The sequence below is a fragment of the Rousettus aegyptiacus genome, unplaced genomic scaffold (assembly GCF_014176215.1).
Source record: "Rousettus aegyptiacus isolate mRouAeg1 unplaced genomic scaffold, mRouAeg1.p scaffold_m13_p_2, whole genome shotgun sequence".
Lineage (NCBI taxonomy): Eukaryota > Metazoa > Chordata > Mammalia > Chiroptera > Pteropodidae > Rousettus > Rousettus aegyptiacus.
Window position 1 is genome coordinate 6624235 of NW_023416295.1, and position 25411 is coordinate 6649645.

The window sequence follows — 25411 nt, forward strand, 5'->3', positions numbered from 1 at the left end:
GGCCGCGGGGCCGACCGGAGGCCGAGGTGACGAGGGAAATCTCCCGATTCCGAGCCGGGACCGGGCGCTTCCGGCGGGCCAGTCCCTCTCGGCCTAGCGCCGCCCGCGTTCCGGGCTCCACCGGAGCGGGCAGGGAGTTAGTAGAGAGGGCAAACCGCGGCTCGCACTTGCCTGGGATCGGGTGACCAATAACTGGTAATAGTCTTTGCTCGGCGCCGGGCCTTGTCCTACAATTTCGAACAGGGTCTCCGGGAGCCACGACGCCATCTTGGGACGCCACCGCCGTCGCTAAGACAACCAGGAAGGGGCGGGGTTTGATTGAGGTCATGGGGCCAAAGCCCTAGTTTAAATTGAACCCGCTTTTGCGCCAACAGGGGTTTCTAACTTGGGGTGATCGTCCCCTTTTCCAAGGGCCTTAGGGAGCCCCGATCCGTGAAATTTCCACCTCAGGTCCCGGTGACCCGAAGGGGAATTAGTTCCTGCTATTACGGAGGGGAGGGGGTGACCCCGGCGGAGGGATACCGAGCGAAGCCTCACATTCCCCTTCCTGGTCCCTTGAAGGGATCGGGAGGAGATCGCAGGCCGCTGAGGGAGTGGAGCCGGGCGGTGGGGGAGGGAGGGGCGATGCGATGGGTTGCGAGTAGGCGGCGGGGCCCGTCCCGCGGACAAACCCGTCAGCGCGACCTAAGGGAAAAGTAGTTCCCGGAGGGTGTTGGAACGGGCGGGGAAGGAGGCGGCGCGGGCGGAGGCGCACGCCGGCGCGGTGCTGCGGCTCAGCTGATAATTGAAGGGACCCGAGGAGCCGCCGCCGCCGCCGTCGCCGCCGCCGGGGGGGGGGGTGGGGGGAGCGAGTGGAAGTTACTGCCGCGCCACCGAGTCCGGACCGGAGACTTTGGGGCTCAACTAGGTAACTGGGGTGCAGTTGGGAGCGGTGAGGCCAGGCCTAGGGGGGAGGGGGCTGTGCCGAGGGGTTGGAGGGTGACGGGGTGGGAGGGGGGGAGGAGCTGGAACAGAAAGTCCCAGGAAGCCCGGTTGTGTCATCGCCGCGATTCGGCTCCTGCTCGGCCTGTTCCCGGCGGCGGCTTTGGGCCCGCGGAAGGACCGGGCTAGGGGTTGACGGGCGAGGCGCTTGAGGGAGACCACGGCCAAAGAGACCTGGACCCGGACCGGGCGGGAGCGGGTGGGGGGCGGGGGGTCGCTGGGTCCCCCACTTCGGCCCTCCGCAATGAGGAGGGCCCTTCACAGAACCGGGGTAAGGCTTGCGGGTCTTAGAGAGCCCGGCGGGGGTCGGGGGGGGCCGGAAGTGGGTTTTGGAGCTTGGAGGGCGTCTAGGAAGAGAGAAAGTGGGGGGCCGGAAGTGCAGGTGTGGGGTGTGAAGACGGCAAGGGTTCCCCGGAAATGGGATGGGGGGCCCGGAAATCGGGAGAGGGGAGGCTCCAGGGCCGGGGACGGCCCGGAAATGGAAACTAGGGAGCAGCTCGAGTGACAACAGTTGTGGGAAGCCAGGGTCAGAGGAGGGAGAGGCCGGAGTGACTTTAGACCGCAGTAAGGGGTTTACTGCCAAGGGGGACGGTTGAGGGCGGGCGAGGCCGGAGACGGGGTCCGCGCTTGGCAGTTTCTTCAGTCGTGGGAAGTTGAGACTGAAGGAGGGTGACGACGAGGCGGGCATGCAGGGGACCCTGGAAGAGGCCGAGAAACTTGGCTGAGAGGAGCGGAGCATCCTTCTAGATAGATTAGAATGAGAATCAGGGAGAGGGGTACAGACTAGGTGGGGGGGGGGGTGGACCAGTAGTCACTCCGACCGTATTAGCATTCAAAGCGAGTCAGGCGGTTACTTTATATGTGGATTACATAAAACCTCTTATAACGCTCGTCCATTCAGCTCAGCCTCCTCCGTGCTTCTGCACAGTGAGTGGGTTTCCAGTTAGAAACAAGTTAGAGGGGAGTCGAAATCACGAAGATTGTAAAACCCCCAATCCTATCCTCCGTGCCGTCTCCTTTCTCAGAATAAGAGAAAGCCTGTATTTTTTTAGAGGGAAAAATGAACAGAGATTTAAAAACATGCGAATCGGGGGGTAAATAACTTAGGCATTTAAACTCCTGCTGGGGGGACGGGAGGGGATTGGTTTACCCTGCGTGGTCAGGAGAGAACGGAAGGGGCTGCTGCTCAGCCCTTAGACAGATTTGTTTGTTTTTGATAACGCCGTTTTGTCAGGGGGAGGCTTAGCTTAAGTTTCGGGTCTGGTGGTGGGAATGGTTTAATTGCTTTGTTAGTTAATTGGGGGAGGGAATGTGTTAGTGTGTAAACGTTCGTTGGGGGCGGGGGGTTACGTTTGCCAGCGCAGTGAATCTGTTCCGAGGGGACGTCTAACTGCCCCCCTGCTGTCTCCCTGCTAGTCGGCGTTCCCCGGTCTTGCCTGGGCTGCCAAATCACCCGATCCCCGGGCTTTACTGTGTTGTAGGCCGTTTAGTGGTGTGTTTAACTTTGTAGTCCTCTCCAGTCTCCTTAGGTATTTTTGGCATTTCACTTTTTTAAGGCCCGGAAAGTTCAAGCTCAGAATCTCCTCTCTAAAAACAAGACCAAAAAAAAAAAAAAAAAAAAATGGGGTAGAAAGTTGAAAGAGCTATTGAGTGGGGTAAAAAACCGACGCTCAGAACAAAGGTCCTAGTTGTTAAGAGAAAAAGGCAAGAGGCCTATATATGAGGCCTGTGTGTGTCGCATTTACACGGGAGGTTGGAAGGGGGGGTGTGTGGAGAAGGGAAGCAGGGTTGAGGAGTGGAATTATCAGGTTTAGAAACATTAAATTGCAAAGGGTGTTAATGAGGTTTATTTTCATATTTTACATCATGCAAAGAGATCAGTATTAAGTGTAAATTTTAGAGTTAACACAATTTTGAATTCTTTGAAACTCCCTGCTTCCATGATCATCCCCCAGAATATTGAATTAATGTGGCTGTTATAACATTTTGGTGAGATTGGGGAGTTTTTACTAAATTTAAGTTTAGGAGAGCACATTAATATGATTGGGGTTTGTGAGCTTTGTCCACATCTGCCTTTCTATAAATGTGCCAATATCCATAAGAATTGAAGAACTTTAATTAGGATTATTATCATTTCCATTTGCTCCCCATTTTTTCAGGAGTTTGAGTGATTTTTAAATCTGCTCAGCTGACATTTACTACTTAGGTTGTGTCCATGAACAGGCTTTTTGTTTAGTTTTTCTAAAAGTTTTAGAACATTTGGCAGTTAAGAGTTCCAGAAGGCGCTAAACTAAAATAATTACGTTTTATGGATGAAGGGTATGCTAGGCCAGGGTAACATCAGTGATTTCTAGCAAACTAAATTTGAAGTAATGTTTACTTTTCCATTCTGATTTTAAGATTACTGGATTTATGTTACATAGATAAGGTTATATGATCTGATTTTAAAGACATCACCCTAGTAAAGAGATATATACAGGCCTGGGAATTCATATCCGTCCAGCGTGTGTGTGTGTGTGTGTGTGTGTGTGTGTGTGTGTGTGTGTGTGTGTGACCTTGAGCTATTCACTTACTCTCCATTTATTTTATTTGTAAAATGGGGGTAATGGCTATGAAAAACTACAAACCATGACATAAGTGTAAGGCATTGTTAGTTTCAGGAAATTACATTAGCTTTTTTGAGGCCATTAATACAAAGATAGTCTCTCACCAGTGGTGGTATTTAGGGGGATTGTTGATGTAAGGTGGGTCGAATGTAAAAAATTATAACACATGTTAATTTGAAATTGCTTCTAAATTGGTGGTAGAACTTGGGCCCAGTTTCTCTCTGATAAAATAATTTTTTTCATCAGCATGCTAGATAACTTTCAGACAGTCTACTGAATAAATTTGTTAGTCCCCTTTAGAGAAATTTTAGACAAGTTTCTTTACATTTTAATTATTGATGAAATGTGTACCTATTCTTGGTTGTGGCTCTTATGAAATTGTTTCTAATTATCATACACAAAGAAATTCCTGAATCAATCTTTTTTTTTAACAGAATCTAGGGAGGTTTTTCTTTCTTTTTTTAAAAAATTTTAAGTGGATAAGTGGGGGATCTTTTTGAGCAAATGTGATAACAATTGCCTTTTTATTTTTCCCTGTTTTCTGAGGTAATTTGGTGGACTCAAGTTGAAAAAGCCAACCTGCTTGTTTCTCATCTTCACTCAAGTTTTTGCTTCTGGCAGCCTGACCTGTGCTTTTCCCTCGTTTTAGGTTCATTTCATCTCACCCCTTCACGTCACTCCCTTAAAAACTTTAGCTTTTATTTCTTAGTTATCTATGTATGCTTCATTTTGGGATTAGAGTGCTTTTGTTTCCCTGACTGGATTATAGCCTTCCTGAGGGCAAAGATTATTTTATATCACTGTGATTTGTGTGAAGGCGTGCTCATAATCCTGGTTGAAAATAATACGCATTTTCCTTTCCACTCCAAACCAATAATGTTAGCCTTGTCTTGCTAATTATGCAACCAGTCTTCCTGCTTGGAAAGTATTTTGGCCCCAGCAGATTCCTCAGGATACTGTTCGATTTAGTGGTCACAGCTTCTTCACATCTTCCTGACTACTGTGCCATCAGAGCGCCTGGATAGAGTACAGGAATAAGAATTTGGTGGATATTATACAATAAATACAATTTGTAAATTGTTACATAATCTTGATGTTTGTAGTTCTTGGCATGTAATGGTAGCTTTACATTTGTGTATTTTTTTTAACAGTGCCTGCGTATAGTTGAAATAACTATATTATGGATTTCTCAAAGGCCCAACCTCCTTTATAGTCTCTACCAGGTCTGTTAGTTTACTCTGTACATACTGGGTGCTGTTTATTTGTAATAAATACATAAATATAGTGATGCCGAACCAGTTTCTTGATTTTGATTTGAGTAAAATTTAACTTGGCTAATGTCCTGGATTTTTTAAAATGCAATTCCCTTGTACACCTGAAACTTACATAATGTCATTAACCAATGTTACCCCAATAAACTTAAAAAATTCAGTTCTTTAACTAAATCGAATCCTAACTTATTGATAGTTTCTGGTTATTGGCAAAAGAAGTTTTTCCTAGACTGATTAAGGTTGCTTAGTAGTTTATCTCAGGCCTTTTAGGTTTTGGTTGTGATTTTTGTAGTTTCATTAAAACTGGATTGGCCAGGAAAAAAAAGGAAGTTGTCTGTTATTCAGACTTACCTGTTTTGTCTTGAGTGTGCAGAAGCCATTGGTCAGTCAGTTTTGTGGTTATGTGTGATTTCAGTATATGTGCTGCCAAATAAAGCATGGTTATGCGCGATTTATAAAGTCATCCTAGTGGCCTAGTGTGATACTGCCTGCTATTCTGTTCTTTCTAGTATCTACCTGATATGAAGGTAAAAGACTTGGGTTCCAGTCCTGGCAAGGCCTTTTCTATCTTTGTGTCCTAGGCAACTAATTAACCTTTGTGAATTTCAACTGAAAAGTATAGTTTCTTGCCACCTAATCTAGAGATAATTGTCATTTATATGCTAAACACCCTATTTAGGAAATTAGGCTACAAAGTTGGATTGGAGCTCCAGGGCCCTCCCTCCACTGGTTTCAAGGTAGCATTGACCATTTCCTCATTTGGTAACGTCTTTCTATCTAGAAACATACTTCTATTATGTATGTAGATACCCCACCGGAAAATATAATACGGTAATATTCTGTAGCTGATTATGAATTCCTTGAAGTGCCTGGCCTGTAATAATCCTTTAAATGTTTACTGAAGGAATAAGTGTTGTGAGAATAAAATGATAAGTGAAAATATTTAATAATGGTTTATTTGTCCTGTTTGTTTTGATAAATATTTTGGATCATTAATGCTAAAGATGCTGGGAGTTTTCTTTTTAATCTATTGGTATATATTTTAGAGACTGCAAGTTACTTTAAATCATAGATACTGAAAACTTAGGGCAAGCCATTTCATATTTTTTAGTTGTCTATTATTTGCATATAGTAGTTGATCATTTAAATGAAACATTGAAGACCTAACTATGTTTTGATACAGTGTGCATATTAAATACAAAATTAAGTTTTATACATAATTTTTGTTTTCCTTTGTTTCTTTTTAGAAAGGATATATTTCTATAAATGTGATGTCATTCATGCAGGACTTTGAAGGCTATTTATAAGCTGAAATGTCTATCAAGAAGCCTTCATGACTTGTAGTTACAGCATTTCAGTGTGTATTTTAATCAACTTTTTGGCTGTCATAACCAATGAATTCTCCTCCGACTTCAAAACTCCTACTCATTCCACCCGTGGGCAGCATTCTGAATAAATAGATGTACCTCGTGCCATCTTCTTAAGGTCAGATTAACTCATTTTGAAGACCTGGTAAATGTATGTGATGCCCTGGAAACCCAGAGTGAGTTTTTATAGATAACCCATCTGAAAATGAGTTATTTAAGTTGCTTCGTGTCTTTATAGGACAGGTTCATAGATCATATATATGGAGGTGTCCCTTCCCTTTTTTTAAATTCTCAAAAACCAGGTGCTTATTATAGTTGCCATGTAAACAACAGATATATGAAAATGCTGTGACTGCTGCTACGGCCCCAGTATTTGGTAATCCTGTCAGTTTTGCACCTTTGGCTGCATGCAGTCAGATTGAGTTGCTTGTTCCTGTCTGAACACACTCGGGAACTTTATTCTTGCTCTGACTTTGATTGTTTTGTTTACCAGATTGATAACCCCTCCTCCATCTTGTGTCTCTTATCCCTACATATACTCACTCTCTTCCAGTGGCTCCGGTAAGATTTTTACTCTTCACTCTCCTCCCCACTACTCCTTTCTATGGTATTCTATTTCACTTAGGGCTTTCAGTCTGATATGATTAGTTCTTTACATCTTTACTAGAAAGATCTTTGGCTTTTTGGGGTAAAAGGTTTTATTCCCATGGTGGCTGACACATGGTTGGTGGCTGACACATGGTTACTAACATGATGCGTCGTACACGATAGGTGGCAGTGGTAGACTTTGTTTTGGTGACATATTGAGAAACTATATTGTGAAATAATATTAGCATCATTTGCCATAGTTTACTGTCAGCTTGCCTATTTTAGTATTTCAGCGTTTGGTAGCTGTGTATAGGATCCTAGAATATAATTTTTTCAGAATTAGGCTCATTACAGTCAGCTACTTAAGGGATTGTTAAGGCATTAGACTATTTTGATAACATGTTTACCCCAGGTTTAACATTTGGGGATGATGTTTATTAGTAGATAAGAGTCTATTTACCATTATATATTTATCAAGCGCTAACTGTGCAACCTCATCATCGAGTGCTAGGACTGTGCTGGGAGGAATACGAAAGGGACTTAAGCCATAGTTCTTGTCCTCTTGAGTTCCGTTATGTTTCATTTAATTGATAATCATTTAAGTTATCTAACTTATTGATAACTATATAGTATAGTATTTAGCATAGAGAAGTATTCTAACTTATCCGATAACTATATATATAGTATAGTATTTAACACAGAGAAGTATTCTGTAAGTATTCTAAATGCAGGAAACCTGCATTTAGAAAACCTGATAATGAGAATCTAAATTAAGAAACAGATGAATTAGGGCATGATTTTTGGCTTTACTGAATTGTTGAAAGTGCCTTCATTATACATGTTTTCCTCAGCAGCCCGTGTGTGTGTCTCTGGTTCCATACAAGGTCTGTCCTGGAGAGTGCTGAGGAGAAATGAGAGATCATAAAATGGGAACTCTTATGTTAAAGTGTACTTAACTGCAGATAAGTTCAAATTATGGCAGTAGAACACAACATATAACATTGTGCCTATTATTAGGTACAAAGTCGAGTTTTATACAGTGGTTACTCAGAAGAGATTCAGTCCTGGATTGATATTTCTGAGAGAGACTTCATGGGGACATGAGGAACTTGGATTGGACCTGATTGTTTTGGTAGGTGTGGAAGAGTAGGGAGCTTAAAGGTATAGTTGTGATGAGAGTCTAATGTTAAGATAAATTGGCTCTCTGGAGTAGAGGGGCCACATTTATGAATTTACAGGAAATTTAGGCTAACCTTATTGAGGTTCTTAAATGGGAGATTAACAAATTAGATTTAACACATAGGCATGTTGAACTTACTGATTCCTGAATGGGCAGAGATAACATGAAAAAAGTGTACAAAAATATTCAATTTGTAAATGAAAAGAAAATGCTTTTAGACTGTATTTATCTTATGAAACTGCTTCCCTTTCTAGAACTGCATGTGAGGGTTTTTGGGGTAAGTTTTGGGGTGATAGAAGGAGTGGAAGTTAAACTTCGTGTTTACTTTCCCTACATAATAGTTAAAATAGTTTTGTTCAATAAGCAAGAGCTGGTTAAGTGTCTAAATGACTCCCACTGCTCCTCTGTTGAGTCAGAATTCTTCCTTTAGAGGAACCTGGCAATCATTTTGCCTTAACACATTCAACTATTTATTCAGAGATTAAAAAAAAATATCAGCACTGTTTGAGAATTAATGCATTATTTTTTTGTGAGTTACTCTAATTTATCAGTCTTATAGGAAAAACTTTAGTATCTAATGCAGTAAAAAATGTTTAAAACAAAAGCTAATTGTGGATTAAGTATTTACATACTTTTAAAATGCAAATTAATATTCAGTTTAATCAAGTTAAATGTTTTAATAAAATATTTGCCCAGCGTTCTGGTTTGAAGAATAGTAGTAGTATTTGTTACCCTTTTATAAGAGTATCCACAAGATTTCAGAGGTGGAAAATGAGGATGGGTGGTGGCTGAAGAGAAAATAAAGGGAATAATATTTTGGTCAGGGTTCTGGTAGCCATAATTTTAACTTTCTTCAGCTGCTTTTGTTCTTGTAGACTTTGCTGACTGCAGTTTGAATTCATTTGATTCTTGTGTGGAGATGCTAGCTGTTAGTGCAAAGTTTATGGCTTAAAATAATACCTGTGAAGGCCGTATAGTCCAAAATTTGTGGGGGATTGTGGACTTGAGAATATAAACATTTGGAAAGTCTGTATTTTACTGCTGCAACAGGCAAGAGTGCCTGTTTTTGTGCGATACAGTTATGCACCTTCCTATTTTTTTGCGATTATGAAGCATGTATCTTCAGTTCTGTCCATTTAGGGAAAGCTGCTTAGTCTCAAGAGGAAATTTGACCTGATCTCTTCTACCCCTGTATCTCAGATTCAAATGCATTTGTGCCCTTCTTCCAGTAGATGGCAACAATTCATCTGATCTTTGAGAAGATTTCGGTACTTAAACTTGGTGATCAAACCCTACTTGTTATGTTTCTCAGTTATCGTTACGAACTTTTGTGTCGGTTTTTACATTTTGGCCTCAAAATAGTTTTCTCAGAAACGAGACTGTTAATTGCAGAGTTCATCTCCTTTTTTTTAATTCTTTTCTTCACCCTGCCTTTTGAAAAGTTTTGCCCTTCCAGTTGCTGCCGTGAGGTAAGACTCGGGGAATTTCAGCCTTTGGTGTGGTGCACTGTAAGATAATCTGCTGCCTCTTCTAACCATCTAGTATTACTTTTCAGCTGCCTGAATATTAGGTCATGCCATTTCCCCCCAGGTATCATCTCATTACACAAACTTAAGTACTACTCAGAAGAATTAACTGAAGAGATACTAGACCATCATTTGGGATCGTTGTCATAGCATCTGTTTTAAATGATAATTTATATTTCTTGAATTAGCTAAGGAATCGGTAAACTTGATGCTTGCTGGAATAGCAGCATTTCTTTTCTCTGTGGTGGGCCTTCTTCATTTCTGTGTTTACTTTATTCAGCTTATTAATGCTTTGTTTCTTGTTACTAAAGTTAATTCATAATTGCACAATTAACTTGAGAGTCTACTATATTTAGAGAAACTTAAAACTTTTTTAGGATGCCTGTTGAGCTTAATTTAAATTTTTAATGTGATAGTAAAGGATTTGGGAAGTTTCCATATTGAATGAGTTTTAAGTTTAGGAATGCCTTTATCTATAGTTCTTTTAAGGAATGTAAAATCAAAGAGTTGGTAAAACCATGGTTCTAAAAAATTCTGCAATTATTTCTGCCTTAAGAGCTAATATTAGAGTCATGGTGCAAGGGAAGAAATTTCCTTGCTTCCAGCAACTGCTTGTTGCATTTATCTTGTTAAAGGTGTTGTTCGAATTGCGTTAATACTCTCATCTAGAAAAACAATCATTTAAGACATCTCTATTCTCAATGAAGTTAGTCTGAAGTTAGCAGTGGAGAAAAAATTAATGTGTACCAACAGTAAGCAAATAGTACGTAAATATTTTAGAACACCTTTTATTTCAAGACCTAGGTCAAGATTTGGGATTATGTAAAATATATAAGGTGTGGTCCTTAACCTTGTGGTCCTCAAAGGGAGGGTGGTAAACTTGTGAACAAAACTATAAATACTCAAACTGAATTCTGAGGTATTATTCAGATGCTTCATCAGGTGACTAAGTGTTTGGAATAGAGCATATGGTAAACATATTACCAGAGTATTTTTCGCAAAGGTTGTATTGTCTGCATATATGTATACTTGACCAAGTGGAATTCTGAATTCAAGTCCTCAATACTTTTCTGATGCTGCTTTTCTTTAAATGTGCATAATATACTCTAGTAGTGATCTAGATCAGTCCACTGGTGGGGGAGGTTAATGGGATAAGAATAATAAGACAAGGCTTTATGAATAATAGTAACAGCTGCTAACCTCTTCGAATCCTTCCTGAGTGGTACTTTACATAGGTTAGCACTCTCCAGGGGACGGAGATGGGAAGGTAGGTGGGGTGGAGATGGATAGGGAGTTGAACATTCTAGACAATGAGTGTAATGAAGTGGATGAGAGTCTGTCAAAGAGGATATAATTTTTCAGTGGCAGAGTTTACTGAGAAAATATGTTTTGCATTTTTTTATTTTTATTTTTTTATGAGTTCTTTGCCCCATATCTTTACATAGGAGGATATATCATATTCTTCCTATGCTCTGAGTATCCCTGGGTTACTCATAAACCCAATTAGAAGCAACAGGAAAAATATAGTGGAAAATAAGACAAAAGTGCGACCCAATTAATATCTGTGCATACTTTTACTTGAACATTTTATTTCTTCTCAAAGTGAGTATTTTTGTCGTGGAACTTTAGTTAGAAAAAATTGTTTTTTCCACAGCTAAACACATTTATATATTTTGAAGGCAGTATCATACAGAAGGAACATGATCTTTGAAGCCAGGCACTGCATTTAAACATGCTCCTCCTGTGTGTTCTAGCTATGTGATCATGGGCAAGTCATTTAAGTTCTCTGATGCTTAGTTTACTTGGGTATAAAGTGGATTCTTGTTAGGATCTTGTATAAATGGTATATACTTGATAAATTGTAGCTGTATTTTTATTTATAGTGATAAAAATGTACATTAATTTGAGTAGTTTAGGAGGAGGGTTGACACAATATCATCCTTGAAAACAAGGGTCAGCAGACTTCTTTTGCAGGGTGCCAGATAGAAAATATTTTTGGCTTTGCAGGTTATGCAGTCTCTGTCATGGTCAGTCTGCTCCTGTGGTGTGAAAGTGGCCATGGACGGTTCTGATAAAACTTCATTTACGGAATGGAATGGTGGGCCAGGTTTGGCCTGCGTGTTGGAGTTTGCCAACTTGTGCTCTGGAATATTACTTGTTGCTTTTACTGTGTTCACAGGAATTGGAAGCGTCATCTGTTTTAAGATAATGTGATGATGTTTAAGTAATAACAAGTTTAGTATATACTAAAGCAGCTTAAGAGCAAATACTGGGATTCAGCTTAAATCTTGGTTTTAACACTATTATATGTGTGACCTTGGTAAGTCACTTTATTTTGACTTCAGTTTCCCCATCTGTAAAATGGGAATAATAGTGCCTATATCCTAGATTTATTGTATTAGTTAATATGTAAAACTTAGAGAACAATGCCTGGTACAGGATAAATGCTCAGTGTTGTAGCTATTATTGTTAGTAACCATTCTTTTTGAGAGGAAGCATTTTTATTTTCCTTTTATTGATAGTCTATCTAAAAAGACAGTTTGAGATGATGGATTCCTCTGATACCATCTTGAATCAGACGGTCATTTGAGAGTATTGGTGGACTCTGCAGCAAGATGGACTTGTGTTCTAGTTTGCCAGGTGTTTGACCATGGCAAGTTACTTAATATGTAAATTATAGAAAATACATACTTTACAGGATTCTTTTGAATTTTTAAAGAGTGAAGTTTGAGCACAGTGCCTGGTTCAGAGTTAAGTGATCAAATAGTTGCTATATTACAATTTTTTTCATTAGGATATTGGCTCCTAGAAGTAGTTTAATAGTAGTTTTAATTCTGATAGTTTTTTTTTTAAAAATGATGACTTACAGTTGATATATAAATGTAAAATTATAGTTAACAGTGAATTTATTAATTTTAAAATGTTATAATTTGGGTGCTTAATAAATTTAATGGACAGCTAAAATGCAGCTTTAAAGATTGAAAGGAAAAATCCTTGACCTAGACTATATGTATATAAAAGTTTTTTGGGGGGCAATCCCTACATTTGATTCAGTTCAAAGGTTTTATCATTGCTAATTATAGTCTCCTTGACCACTACTAATAGTTTCAGATAAGTAAGGTCAGTGTTAAATATGTGATATGGCTTATGGTTTTTTGATAGTTTTTTATTTTTCCTGAATACGAATCATTTTTTTATTTTAATATTAAGTTTTTAAGTTAAAAATTAAGTTTATTGGGTAACATTGGTTAACAAAATTATATAATTTTCAGATGTACATTGTAACTTGACATCTGTATATTCTGTTGTGTTTACCACCCAAAGTCCAGTTTCCTTCAGCTACCGTCTATTTGATCCCCTTTACCCACTTCACCCTCCTCCTACCCACCTATATTTGACCCCCTTTACCTTGTCTACCTCCCTCCTCCTCCCCCACCCCTTACCCTCTATTAACCACTAGTCTTAGGCCATGTCCATGAGTCTCTGTCCTCTTCCTTTGTTTCTTTTAGGCTTATATCCCACATATATGTGATATCATGTGATTTTCAACTTTGGCTTATTTTGCTTAGCATGATTCTCTCAGGGTCCATCCATGTTGTTGCAAATGGCAGTATTTCATCTCTTCTTATGACTAATACTCCATCGTACATATATATGTACCACGACTTTATCCAATCATCTATCGTAGGACACTTTAGTTGCTTCCATGTTCTGGCCACTGTGAATAATGCTGCTCTGAGCATGAGTGTGCAAATATCTTGTCGGATATGAGTTTTCAAGTCTTTGGGGTACATACCCAGTAGAGAGATTGCTGGATCATATGGTAGATCAGTTCCTCTTTGAGGAACCTCCATACTGTTTTCCATTGCGGCTGTACCAATTGATATCGTTTTGATATAATTTTAGACTTATAAAAAGGTTATCCCATATTTCTTTTACCTGGTTTCAAGGTCATTTTTAAAAAAATTTGTTTTTTTGTTTTGAAACTTTTTTAATCAATGAGAAGGTTTATTTATTTTTTTTTAAAGAAATAGATGTGGTAAATCTGAACAAAGGTCAAGACAGTGGACACATTTTATTTCCATGTGACTTTTTACCAATCAATATACACTTGTTGACTTTTTGGAGTGTTGTAAATGCACTACGTTTTGTTCCTCCCCCTTGGCTGTCATTAGTGAACATTCTTAGGCTTAACCGGAAGTCCTGGTTGGCACTTGGGCACTCCTAAATGGCCTGCTTTTCACCAGACTTTGTACAGTGAATGCGCCCCCCTTTTCCCATTACTAGATGGTGGGCTTGGATATGTTCAGGCAGTATGTGTGCCATACCCTCTTTCCCCCTGCTTTTAATATGGGCTGAGCTACAAAACTACTTGATAGAATTGTGTATTAAGTAAGTAGGTAAGTTCAGAATGAAGTCCTGTGCCCGTGAAGCTTTGAGAATAATTCTGGTAGCTCAAAAGTATTTAAAAAAATATATTAGTTCTCAGCACTTTTCTCCTTAGGCCTTTTAAAATAGATACTTTAAACCTCTCGTTTCTGGGAATAGTTAAATAAGTTAGGGCTGCCTTCCGCAATACGTAAGGGCTTGTGTGTCAGGGCCTGTTTTGTCCATATTGTACAAAACCTTTTGCTTTTAACATTCAGCATATAGTATTTCTCTTCCTAAATGCCTTCTTTCCCTTTACCTATCACTCCTTAGTAATGATTCCTATCTGTACTTGTCTGTTTGAATCTTAGGTGAAAAGACTTAAGTGTTTTCTAAAAAATAATTTACAAGTTTAATGTGAAAAAAATACAAATAGAAAGAAGTCGACTTTAATATTGTATAAAAATGTATGAGTAGAAACAAAAGCAAATTAAACATTATCACATTTGTTTACACCACTGTCTAGTTCTTCAGATTAACTTTGTTATTCAGACAGTAGAAAGCAGGGAGCAATTTAGGAATTGGGAAAGAGATAATATCACAGAAACTTCCACCACCATGTTTACTCTACACTGTGTAGAGCTGTGCTCACAGAGACGGCTGTTTTAACTTCTCCACTGTGCAAGGGATTCAGTTGTATATGAAATTGAACTTGCTCAAAAGCTGAGACTAGGAATGATGGGTCCCTACCTGGTGGCCTTGTCATACAAACAGTGGTGCAGCTACCAGCTTGTAAAACCACAAACAAGGCTTTCTCTTGAGGTTGAACCAAAAACAACTTATGTTCCTTAGGTTTTGTAATAGGTGCAGGAATATAGGGGTACTGAGGCGGTTCAAAGTTTGGTCTCTACCAGGTATCAATGCAGTCATCAGTGACCCAGTCTTGCAGGACTCCATCTTGAGGACCCAGTATCTCTTTCATTAAGCATTTTAGTCCTTCAGTTTCATCTTCTCCTGGATTAAGTTCACCACCAGGTAATGTGAATAAATTGTTCCCTGCTGTAGCAGAAGCACATGGGGTAAGCGGTGCTCGTGTACCATCAGAACCCCTTCTACTGTCCTCATTCCCATTTTATCAGATTCCTCTTCATGCGCTGAAATCTGGCTGCAACAGAGCTGTCCTCATAGAGGGGTTCTTTTGTACCAAAAGTATGATTGGTGAGAAGGTACAGGTTGATGGTGCGCTCCAAGGTGACAGGTTTGGTCTGCTGGATGTACTTGTGGCCGAACTGGTTAACCGCCCCCCCCACCCCCAAAGGGGTCAGCCCGTCTGCCAGTGATTGTGCGGCACCATGGGCATGCTGATGAGCTCAGGCGAGCTCGGGCGCTGGCGGCGAGAGGGAGGATGACTTTCCCACTGCCAGCAGGTTACTTGCGTTCCACTCAGCAGCCGCCACCCATTTTTTAAAAATAAAGTTTCTGTTTTAGAACAGCTTCAGATTTACCGGAAAGTTCCTCTCTGCTCACCCCGCTTCCTTTTAAGATCTTAGTGTGATTATTTGACTCAACTAATGAACCAATATTTACACATTTATTACTACCTATACTTTATTTGGATTGCCTTAGTTTTTACCTAATATCTTTCTGTTCCAGGATCCCATCTAGGGTGCTACATTACATTTAGTGAGGAATTTTTAAAAACTTAAATTTGGGGGGCATGTATTTCTGATTATAAAGTACAGAGTGATAGTTAAAATTTTAATAAAAATATAAGAAAATTAGGAACCATCTATAATCTTTTCACCTGATTGATAATAACCACTATAAACATTTTTGTATTCTAGCTTTTGTTTTAGTAAAAATGGGTCCATATGTTTCCCCCATGGTTTTATATGTTGAATATTTTAGTATTTCATTATTTGTTCTTTATTAAAGTTTGCTTTATAATTACTTGACTTAACCATAATTTATCCAGTCTTCTAATCCTTTATTCTATTTTTTAAAAAACTATTATTAATAATGCTTCAAGGAGCCAAGTTTTTAAACGAAGCGTCTCCCTGCCTTACCTTTTGTATTAACTTGAGAAATGTTCTCGTCAGTATTGGAGGGATGTATGCAAGGGCTCGTGGCAGTCCGTGGGAAGAGTTGGAAGGCTCCTTGCGACTTACACGGTCCTACATGGTCTGGCTCTCGCCCACCTCTCTGTCATCTCCAACTTCTTTTTCTTTTTACCGGTTCTTCTTGCTCCCTGGAATGCTCTTCTAGGTCTTACATGGCTGTCTCCTCATGCATGGAGTCTTGGCTCAGATGTTACCCCTTGAAGAGACCGTACTTGGCGCCCTATCCATAATAATTGCTTTATCTGAGAGGAACATTTCACCTGCAAGTAATAGAAAACTTGATTAACAGAGCCTTAGACAGGTTGGGGGTTATTTTCTTTCGTATAACACTTTCAGGTGCCCAGTGATCACAGCAGGCTCGCTCTACGTGTTTATTTTCTGCCCCTCTTAGCAAGTGGTTCTCTTGGACACTGGTGAACTTTCATGGCTTGAAGTCATTATGCACATTATATCCAAGGCAGGATGGGGAGGAGATGATGAGGTCTTTTTTAATCCAGAAAGCAAAAGTATTCCTAGAGGATGCCTAGCATACCTTACCAGACCTCTTATTGGGGAGAACTGGGTCATACCTCTGGCAAAAGTAAGAGTAATGGTGTTTTTGTACAAATATAGATTTAGACTACTGGCTTTTAAATTATTTTGATCTGCAGTCTGTAATAAATGCCCTACTTTGCCTCACCAGTGTATACGTAGATACATGTATGTCTACATAAATTTCACAAACAATACGTAATCATTATGCATGTTGCTATTTTCCGTTTCATTTGGAACTTCTGGTAATGATCTTTTTGAAGTCTGGGAATTCTTAACCTTTTTCTCGTTTGACCCTTTGACAATCTGAAGCTATAGATCCCTCAAAGTAATATTTTTAAACTCATAAATGCATAAGACAAAAACCCAAATATATCAATGTTGAAATCTGGCTCTCACACTGCTAAAATTAGTTTGTTGTAATACAGTAATATGTTTCTTAGCACTTTCAATAAAATGATTTAACACCTGTTCAAAGTAGTGTTGGTGTAAATGATATTTTGAGGTATCTTCAACAATTGTAATGTGATATATCTGTGATTTTTCTTGGTGCAAAGTCAGGTACTGCCAATAATGTTTGTTGCTTATTCATGATAGAAGAGAATGTTAAAGTTCAATTAGGAGTTAGTGAAATTATTTTTTTAAATCCTAGTTTATGAACTGATTATGAACCCCTGGTCTAAATTGCTTTCAAGGCTTTAAAAGTCTGTAGTTTGGGAAAAATACTGGTTCTGGCCCCATCCTGACTCATCCCGTAGGGCCAGGGAAGTAGCCCGCTTCCTCCTCAGGTGAAGGGATTTGCACCTTCTCTCAGGCGGGATACTTTTAGCATGGAAGAGAGGTGGGGTAGGTGGAATTTCGGTAGGAAACACTATCTTCTACCTTCTCCCCCTCCTTTATTCTCTCCTGATTGCTTCATTTTCCTCAGGGTGTACCATCTAATAACCATTTGCTGTTTGTTTCCCTAGTAGAAGTTCTGTGAGGGGTGAGACTGAAAATGCTGAAAGAATTGGTTGCTATCATTAACTTGATTTTTTTAAATTTTAACTTGGTGCTTACATTTGTTTTTAAAACTTTTCTTAAAGCAGTACTGATTTATAAGACACAATTGTGCCTTTTGCATAGTTGGAATGCTAACATCTGTTGATTGAATACTGTGTTTTTCTGGTCCACATAACCACCTTGGATATTTATCTGCTCCTCGGTCTTTAAGTTTTTAGTATATATGCTGCTGAAATGAGCATCCTCAGTCTTGAGGTTTTGTTAAAAGGTAAAGTGGTACTTTTGGATCACGGGTTTGTGAGTCCTAGAAGAAATTTTTTGGGAACAGATAAATCATTTTATCCTTGTTGGACTTAGTGTCGTTTTGTTTGCTTTAGGAGAAGTCATAATACTTAAATACATCCAACATCAGGTATTGTGGAATATAACAGTAAATGTTAATTCCTAGGTAAATACTTGGTTTCATTTTATTTTTATATTTAATGGCAGTGTTCAGAAACAAGAAAAAGCTGTTGACTTTCTAACCAATGTAAGGATTGTGGAGAAGCTGTCATTACTTTAGAATAGAAAATAAGAAGGTGTGTAAGTAGTAAAGAAATCAGATTATCGGTGAGGTTTAGTAACTGCAGTAAAAAATGTGCTCCACTATATTTAGGAGTCATTCTTAACAGATGATAATTATTTGTCTTTAAAATTTTAGTCACTTGGTTCATAGTACCTCCCAATACCTGTTGGGAAGAGTGCGGCATATTACACATTATTTGCTGGCATATTAGAAGGTATAACGGATTTAAGGTTTTCTTTTTTATACAATAGTTTGGAAGGCAGGAAACATTTTCCAAGCAAAATAGAATTTTTAAAAACAACTTTTTGAGATATTTACCTGTTTAAAGTATACAGTGCTTTTAATATAGTCAGATTTGTGCAGCATGCATTTGTCAGAACTCATTTTCTTATACTTAAGATTTGTACATTTCACTATATGTAAATTTAAATGAAAACATGAAACAATTTGAACACTAGTTAATGATATACACCAAGTGTAATGATGTCTGCAGCTTACTTTGAAGCATATAAAAAAATAAGATTTACATTCATTCTGAGGATGCATAGATGAGTAGGTATGGGTACATATGTGATAAAGGAAATGTAACACTTGTTGTAAAAGCTAGGAAATGGAATTAAAGGTATTTATTGAACAGTTCTGAGGGTTTTTGTAATTTGAAAACTTTCGTAATAAACAGGTAAGGTAGTGTGAAGAGTAAAAAAGGCATTAAAATGGAAAGCTCAGAAAGGGAATTGGATTTGTACAACCAGCCTGTTTTACAGATTTTGTTCATTATATATTTCTGCCCATTTTAGAAAGACTGGTAACTGTAGTCTCTTCTTGATTTGAATATGGCTTTTTTTTCTTTATTTTATTTTATTTTTTGGTATTTTATGACTATTCGGCTGAGAAATTTTTCAAGGCTAGAAAACTTGAAAACCACTGATCTTTATATTTAGTGTGTCAGAGACCCTTTGTAGCTCATCATTATTACTGTCTTTATCCACTTAATAAACACAAGGGAAAGGTCCCAGTGCTCAGTTTAGGAGACTTTTGTTAATATACTTCAAGCTCTTAGTCCATCTAAGTAGTTTGGCTTTGTTTTCAATGTGTAGTCCATGTTTATATTAACATCTTAGCAATGTTTGAGGCGCTGTTAGTCTTGAGATTTAGCGAAAGGCCTGAAGCATAAGTGGCAAAGTTTTGTCTTTTGCTAGGATGGAGTGAGTGGTGTAATAGCTGTTTTGCCCCGCTGCAAATTGTTGGGTGAGGTGTTGAAAGGGTGCACCCCTGCCGCTCATGGTGGAGTGGTGGCGTCTTGTATTATTGGAAGACTTGTGCCTAGCTTCTTATAATGGACGAGGAAGGAGTTCTGCACTCAGGAAGTCTGACAACGGAATGGAGATGGGGGAGAGAGGGACAGAGTTATGGTTCTCACTTCTCAAATGGGTGGAAGACATACTTTGTTTTCTTTCGTGTCTTCATCTCAGAAAGACAAAAGTTGCACCTTGTGTTAGAGTTGTGAGAGGATTTAAAGGATGAGTTAATGAAATGTAGGTTGACACATATTTAGGTCAAGGATTTGCTCTATATTCAGAAGCTTAATTTTTCTCATTTCTCATAAAAGTGATATCTCTATGGATGTAGTTTTTAAAAAGTAAGTGTTGATGACTCTGAAAACATTTAGAAGTCTCCTTCCCCCTTCAAAAATATTAACATAAGTTTGAGTGCTAATTCTTTTTATAAAATATTTTTATTATGGAGGACATCAAACATACAAAAATGGACTTGTATCATGAACTTTAGTGTACCTACGACCAAGCTATGACACCATTAACTTAGACCACTTTTTTCTGCCCATATTCTTACCCTCCCCCAAATTATTTTGATCTGTAAATACTTTAATCTGCTTCTCTAAAAGAACTTTTTAAAGACATAAGCTAATATTGTGATAATAAACAGTTTCTTAATATCTGTAAATACCCAGTGTTCATATTTTCCATACTTGGCATTTGTGTCGATATGTCTCTTAAAGTTTAATATGCAAAGGTTCTTTCTCTTTTTTCCCAGCAGTAAGCTTACCATATTTTCTAAGTGTTTTACTTTCAGTTAATTTTCATAACTTAATGAAGTATAGTTAGCTCCATTTTATAGATGAGGAAGCAAAGGCTTTGATATGGAAATTTCTTCAAGGGAATGTGGTTTATGGTGGAGCCAGGATTTGAATTTACTCAAGAAATAGATGCTCTATCACTTTCCTCTTCTCTACTATATTAACATTTAGGTGTATTTTTTGGACTTTTTTTCTATGCATATACAGACAAATACATAATTTTTTCCCAATGCTTCTTATCCTTAGGTCTCTACCTAAAAACATCTCTTCAGAGATATTACTTGATTACTTAACCAAAAGTATCTTTTCCCTTACTCTTTCCTGTTAATCTCTATTTCCTATTTTTCTTCTATTCCATCCTTCATGACTTTTTACCACGATGTGCAAATAGCACGATTATTTTCTGTCTTCTCAATTGAGTGTAAGCTCCTTCGTGGCAAAGATTATACCCATCGATGTAGGAATTAAGGATGTTGTGCCTTTTTATATCAGTGTGGTATCTACCCTTGTTTTTCAGCACCTCTAAATATGCCATGGAGTCGCTACAGTGTGCTTATTCAACCTTTCCCCTCCTGAGAACGTTGGGATCCTCTGCAGCTAGCATCCTGATGACACATACCTTTGCATGCTCGTACAAGTATTTCTTTAGGTTAGATTCCTAGAAGAGTGCTAGACGTGGAATTGATAGATTCTAAGGACATGATGGCAGTTTTTAATTATGGGGTGTGGGAGAGTCGTAAAGATTGCAAAGGATTAGGTAATATGTAGTGAGAGCCAAAAAAAAAAAAAAAAAGGTATAAACCTGTGTCAGTTCTCAAACCTACCTGATATTAGAGTAATGTAAGGGGCTATTTCAAATTCAAATTTAATTTAATATAATTTTTTTTTAGAGGAAGCAACCTTTGGTTGATCTCACAGATTGCTAGGACTTGTCAGTTTCTAATCCCTTATTTTTTACTCCTACAGTACCTGGTCTTCCTAAGTAGTCTCCCATTTAAGTACTAACCAGGCTCAAACCTGCTTAGCTTCTGAGATCAGACGAGATCAGGCTTTTTCAGGGTGGCATGGCTGTAGACTGTAAGGGACTTTTAAAAAAGTTTATTTCCCTCACCCCTTTTTCGATGGGTCCCAGGAATCAGTATTAAAAACAAAACTACAATTTGGGAACAACAGCTTCAGTATTTTTCTTGCCGTAGGTTTGTACATGTTCTAGCTCAATATAGAGACAGTTATCGGCATCTATTTTTGGTAAAAATGCTATTTGTAAAATGTGAGGCACTGGTCTGTGGAGTATGACATTGTAAATGTGGGTTTTTTTCCCTTTGAAAAATATTTTCTGAGACTAGTATTTTTAGTCCATGGCTGGGAATTGTGGATGCAGAGGGCCAACTTAATGTGTATATTTCTGACTGTGTGGGTGGCGGGTGCCCCAGACCCCTAAGTTCAAGAGTCAACACTGTTTCTGGATTCAGGTGCACTTTCTGTCATACATGATCTTCAACAAAAATTTGTCATTGTGCTTTATCTTGTGTTAAAGGTACACTCTGTATCTCTTCTCCTCAACTTTGAGTTACATTTCATAGCTTGCTTTCAGCCCTAGAGCCTTGCATCAAATTTAGTAATGTTTGTTACTGAAGATTTCTCCAGGTTCTAGCACTATTGATGACAGGTTATATATTAGATGTTTTGAAGAGGTTATACCAATCCAAGATTATCACAATGTCGAAATATTTTTTATTGTTGCAAGGTAGGCATAGACTTTCTGGTGCAAAGCTATGTTAAAAAAATGTCTCTGATTTCATTATTATGATGGAGTTCACACCAGTGACAAGAACATGCATTGAAGAAAATATTCTGAAAGCATTGCCTTATGTGTGTGTCTATGCTCTACAGGTCATTTAGCAAAAAAACATGAAATTGTTTTTGTCCATAGGTAGCACCTTTCTGTAATCTACAGGATACTTTGTATTTTAATTTCAATAACAGTGATTCTTACTCAGCAAGCATCACTTTCCCTTGGGAGACAGAGGCTTTTACAAACCATTCTCTCCTCCCTCTCCATAGCTCTGTTCTGATAATCACTGTGTCTAATAGTAATGTTACTAGTATTCATAAGGAAGAATTAGAAAACACTCCCTTTAAGAAAAGCTAAAATAAGTGTTAGGTTACAGTATTATAAAATTTAGAGCTGAATTGGATTTTAGAGACTATCTGGTCCAAAAACCATTCTTTTTCATCTCTTCATTCCTGGGCAGAGAGAAAAGAACATCTTTAAGAGGATGTACTAAAAATGCTGTGATAAGCTGACCTACTCCCCCCCCACCCCACTGACTAGCTAATTACGGTAGCCAACAGGATTTGAGACCTATTAAGACTGAGTCTGTGAGCCATCTTTGGCGCGTGAACTAAAAAGTTGCTGACTCTAGTCTAATTCTGGAGATTTTAAGAAGAAAATGCTCTGTGAAATGCAGTTAGTATTCTGAAGGATTATACAAATTATGTGAGCTAAGACGGATTTATATTAGGGAACGAGTTGCTCTGTGTTTTTAGAAGTAGTTGGGCTGGGTGGGGCCCTGTTTGTTTTTAATAAAGTGATCATAATATTATGCTATTCTACAAAATAGACTTTTGGTGCCAGTCATGGACACAGTATCGCTCTCTGGCTGATTCAGTATATCATTTCTGTAGTCTTCTGTTTTAGGCAGTAAGAACTTCATTTTCTTAGAAACAATTTAGATTGCAGCATTACTTTTTAAAAATGAACATATATCTGGGACATGGAAAATTTTGAAAGTAACAGTTTTGAGTTTTTAAATAATTAGACCACATGATTTAAAAAAATGAAAATGAGAAAAGAATGCTAAAAATGGCTAATATTCGATGTGTGTTTTCTGCTTTTTTTTACCCACCGTCACCTTCTGGAGTTAAAATTACAATATACATAATTGTTTAATATTTTTTAAATAGAGAAATAGTACGTGATTCAAAATGTAAAAAGACTCAAGGGATCCTGATCTTCCAGGGTAGCTGATTTAAATAAGTTTTGTAATATAGTCTCCTGATAATATTAAGGCCAGCGATCATTTATGTATATAGCAATTATATGTAGATATATCAAGTCTTTGCCCAGCATTCTGTATCTGCTTTTTTGCTTAACAAAATCTTGACAGTGGTTTCATTTTTAGTGCATACATTCTTTTCCTTCTCAGTGCAAAGTAAAACAGACTGTTAAGAAAACTTTTGCTTGGTGGTTTAATCATTATTTGCCTAGCCGATCTTAATTTTGGAGTTTTCATTTCCCTTACCTGCTTTTCTTCTTGGTTCCGGAGATACTTTGATCTTTTGTTGCGATTGCTCTTCTGTAGTTCTTAGTTTTTTCAAGGACTGAGTCATTGATAACCTTTAAGATTATCTTCTTACCATTTTCTTCTTTAAAAATTCTGTGGTGGTCTTCCCTGTTTTTGCTACAGATTTTATCGTATCTGACAACTTTTCTTCTATGATTATGAGTATTGCCAGCTTCTCTCTAGTTTTATTTAAATGGGGTGTTATTCTGAATTCTTAAGCATTTATTCATTTTGTTTGATTTCAGAGAAGGAAGTAAAGAAAAAGCCTTTCCTCTCTCCTATTTCTAGGCTTGCAATAAGTATTTGGGTTAAATCCAAAATCCTTTTGAATCAAGTGTGCTTAGACTCAATAAATATTGGAACCTATTATGTGCTAATTAATGTATTAACAGAGATAACTGTGAATCTCAAGTTCTGTTGAATAAGAAATAGGACATTTCTAAGAGTTATCAGCACAAGTTATATAGATGTAATTGCTTGGCTTAATACTTAGAATAACAATATACTTTGTGAAAATAATGCCAAAATTAATTTCATTGACTCTTGCCAGATGGCATGTAAGGTAGATACTCAAGGCATATTACAGTTGTAAAGGTGGGTGCTGGCATCAGTTTCAGGTGTTGGATTTAGTTAAGTGTTGGATGATGCTTGAAAGATCAAGTGTTTGCTATAGGTATTTTAGTTTTTAATTGGCACTTTGTATATGAAGATATAGTATAAAAGTTATTCAGAATTTAAACTCTGGTGGGTCAGTTTTATTCAGTTTCCACTTCTGTCAATGGATCAGGTGTGTTAACATATCAGTAAAGTGGTTAAATTCATGTTTTGGAGTAGAATGGCATAATGGCAAATATAATTTGTATTGTTTCTAAATTCAGTGGGAGCAGCTCACTGTGGATGAGACTTTCTCTTAATATATCAAGTATGGATTTGGCACTGAATTTATGGTTTCTATCTCACGTAGGTGGTTAATACTGCTGGGCAGTCGTCCTTGCCCATAGGTCTTTCTGTTCTCCATTGAGTATCTCTTTGAAATCTTCATTCTCTCATGCTCTTCTCAATATCTGTTAACAATATGTTCAATCAAGATAGGCATGTATATCCTTGCTGCCATTTATCATCTTCCTTTGCCTTGGAGATTGATGCACCTCTCTTCTCTGAGGCTTATACCCTTAATCTCCAATCCCCTCTCAAGGATCTTATTAATAGGTGATATCTTATTTCCAGCCCTTTCAGTAATTCTTTTCCTTACATACATAAATATGCTTAAGACTTATTTTTTTAAAAGGAAAAACAGAGAAATCGTGTATACTCCTGTATACACAACCTTCGTCAACCCTACCCCTTACCTCGTTGGCTTTTTTCTCTTCTCTGTCCTCTTTTACGCTAGCATTTGCAGAGGAGAGTTGGTGTTTCCTGTCCACCTAATTCACCCACATACTCTCCTTCCCCAAAGTTTTTAGAACCAACTCTCACCAATTTCTAAACCTGAGAGACACTTCATTCTCATGTGTCTGTCCTTTCCGTGTTATTTGAACTCTGCCTATGCATCTTATTCCTCTCTGTGTCTGTAATACGTCCTTCCTGATTCTTCCCCTATAGGAGACGTTCTAGATTAGTGCTTATCAGTTTGTATGCATGCTGAAGTTTGATAATCACAGTCTTAGACTTTCTGATCGTATAGATTTTATCCTGGAAATGTTCCTTTATTTCCATCTCTTTGTTTCACCTTCCATTATTGTCAGCCCCTCATCTATCCTTAGGGCTATTTGGTAGTGTAATAGTTGATTTGCTTCCTTATCTGTAGGTCTTAAACCCACATTTTTTTAGTTTTAGGCCCTTTGTGGTACAACTCAGACTCATT

The 25411-nt window shown here is 38.2% G+C and overlaps 2 protein-coding genes and 2 pseudogenes across 27 annotated transcripts in view; 1 reads left to right on the forward strand and 3 right to left on the reverse strand.

Moving 5' to 3' along the window:
- Positions 1-598, reverse strand: part of FBXO36 (F-box protein 36) — a 61539-nt gene extending 60941 nt beyond the window's left edge. Inside the window, exon 1 of the mRNA XM_016134639.2 lies at positions 172-598. Coding sequence (XP_015990125.1) covers positions 172-267 — 96 coding nt within the window. The 5' untranslated portion in view covers positions 268-598. The remainder of the gene's footprint in view (positions 1-171) is intronic.
- The window catches only part of TRIP12 (thyroid hormone receptor interactor 12), a 119377-nt gene that overhangs the window by 379 nt on the left and 93587 nt on the right, over positions 1-25411 (forward strand). For 11 of the 26 annotated variants that reach the window (XM_016134622.2, XM_016134628.2, XM_016134630.2 and 8 more), the window contains exon 1: positions 766-907. The exons of 2 other annotated variants lie outside the window; for them this stretch is intronic. The gene's annotated coding sequence lies outside the window, so the exon portion shown is untranslated. Of the gene's footprint in view, positions 1-647; positions 908-1011; positions 1546-25411 lie in introns of those variants that run through there. 13 more of the 26 variants (XM_036237088.1, XM_016134627.2, XM_016134629.2 and 10 more) reach the window with 6 other exon arrangements.
- LOC107504937 lies at positions 14604-23593 on the reverse strand (annotated as a pseudogene).
- Positions 21158-21276, reverse strand: LOC118614795 (annotated as a pseudogene).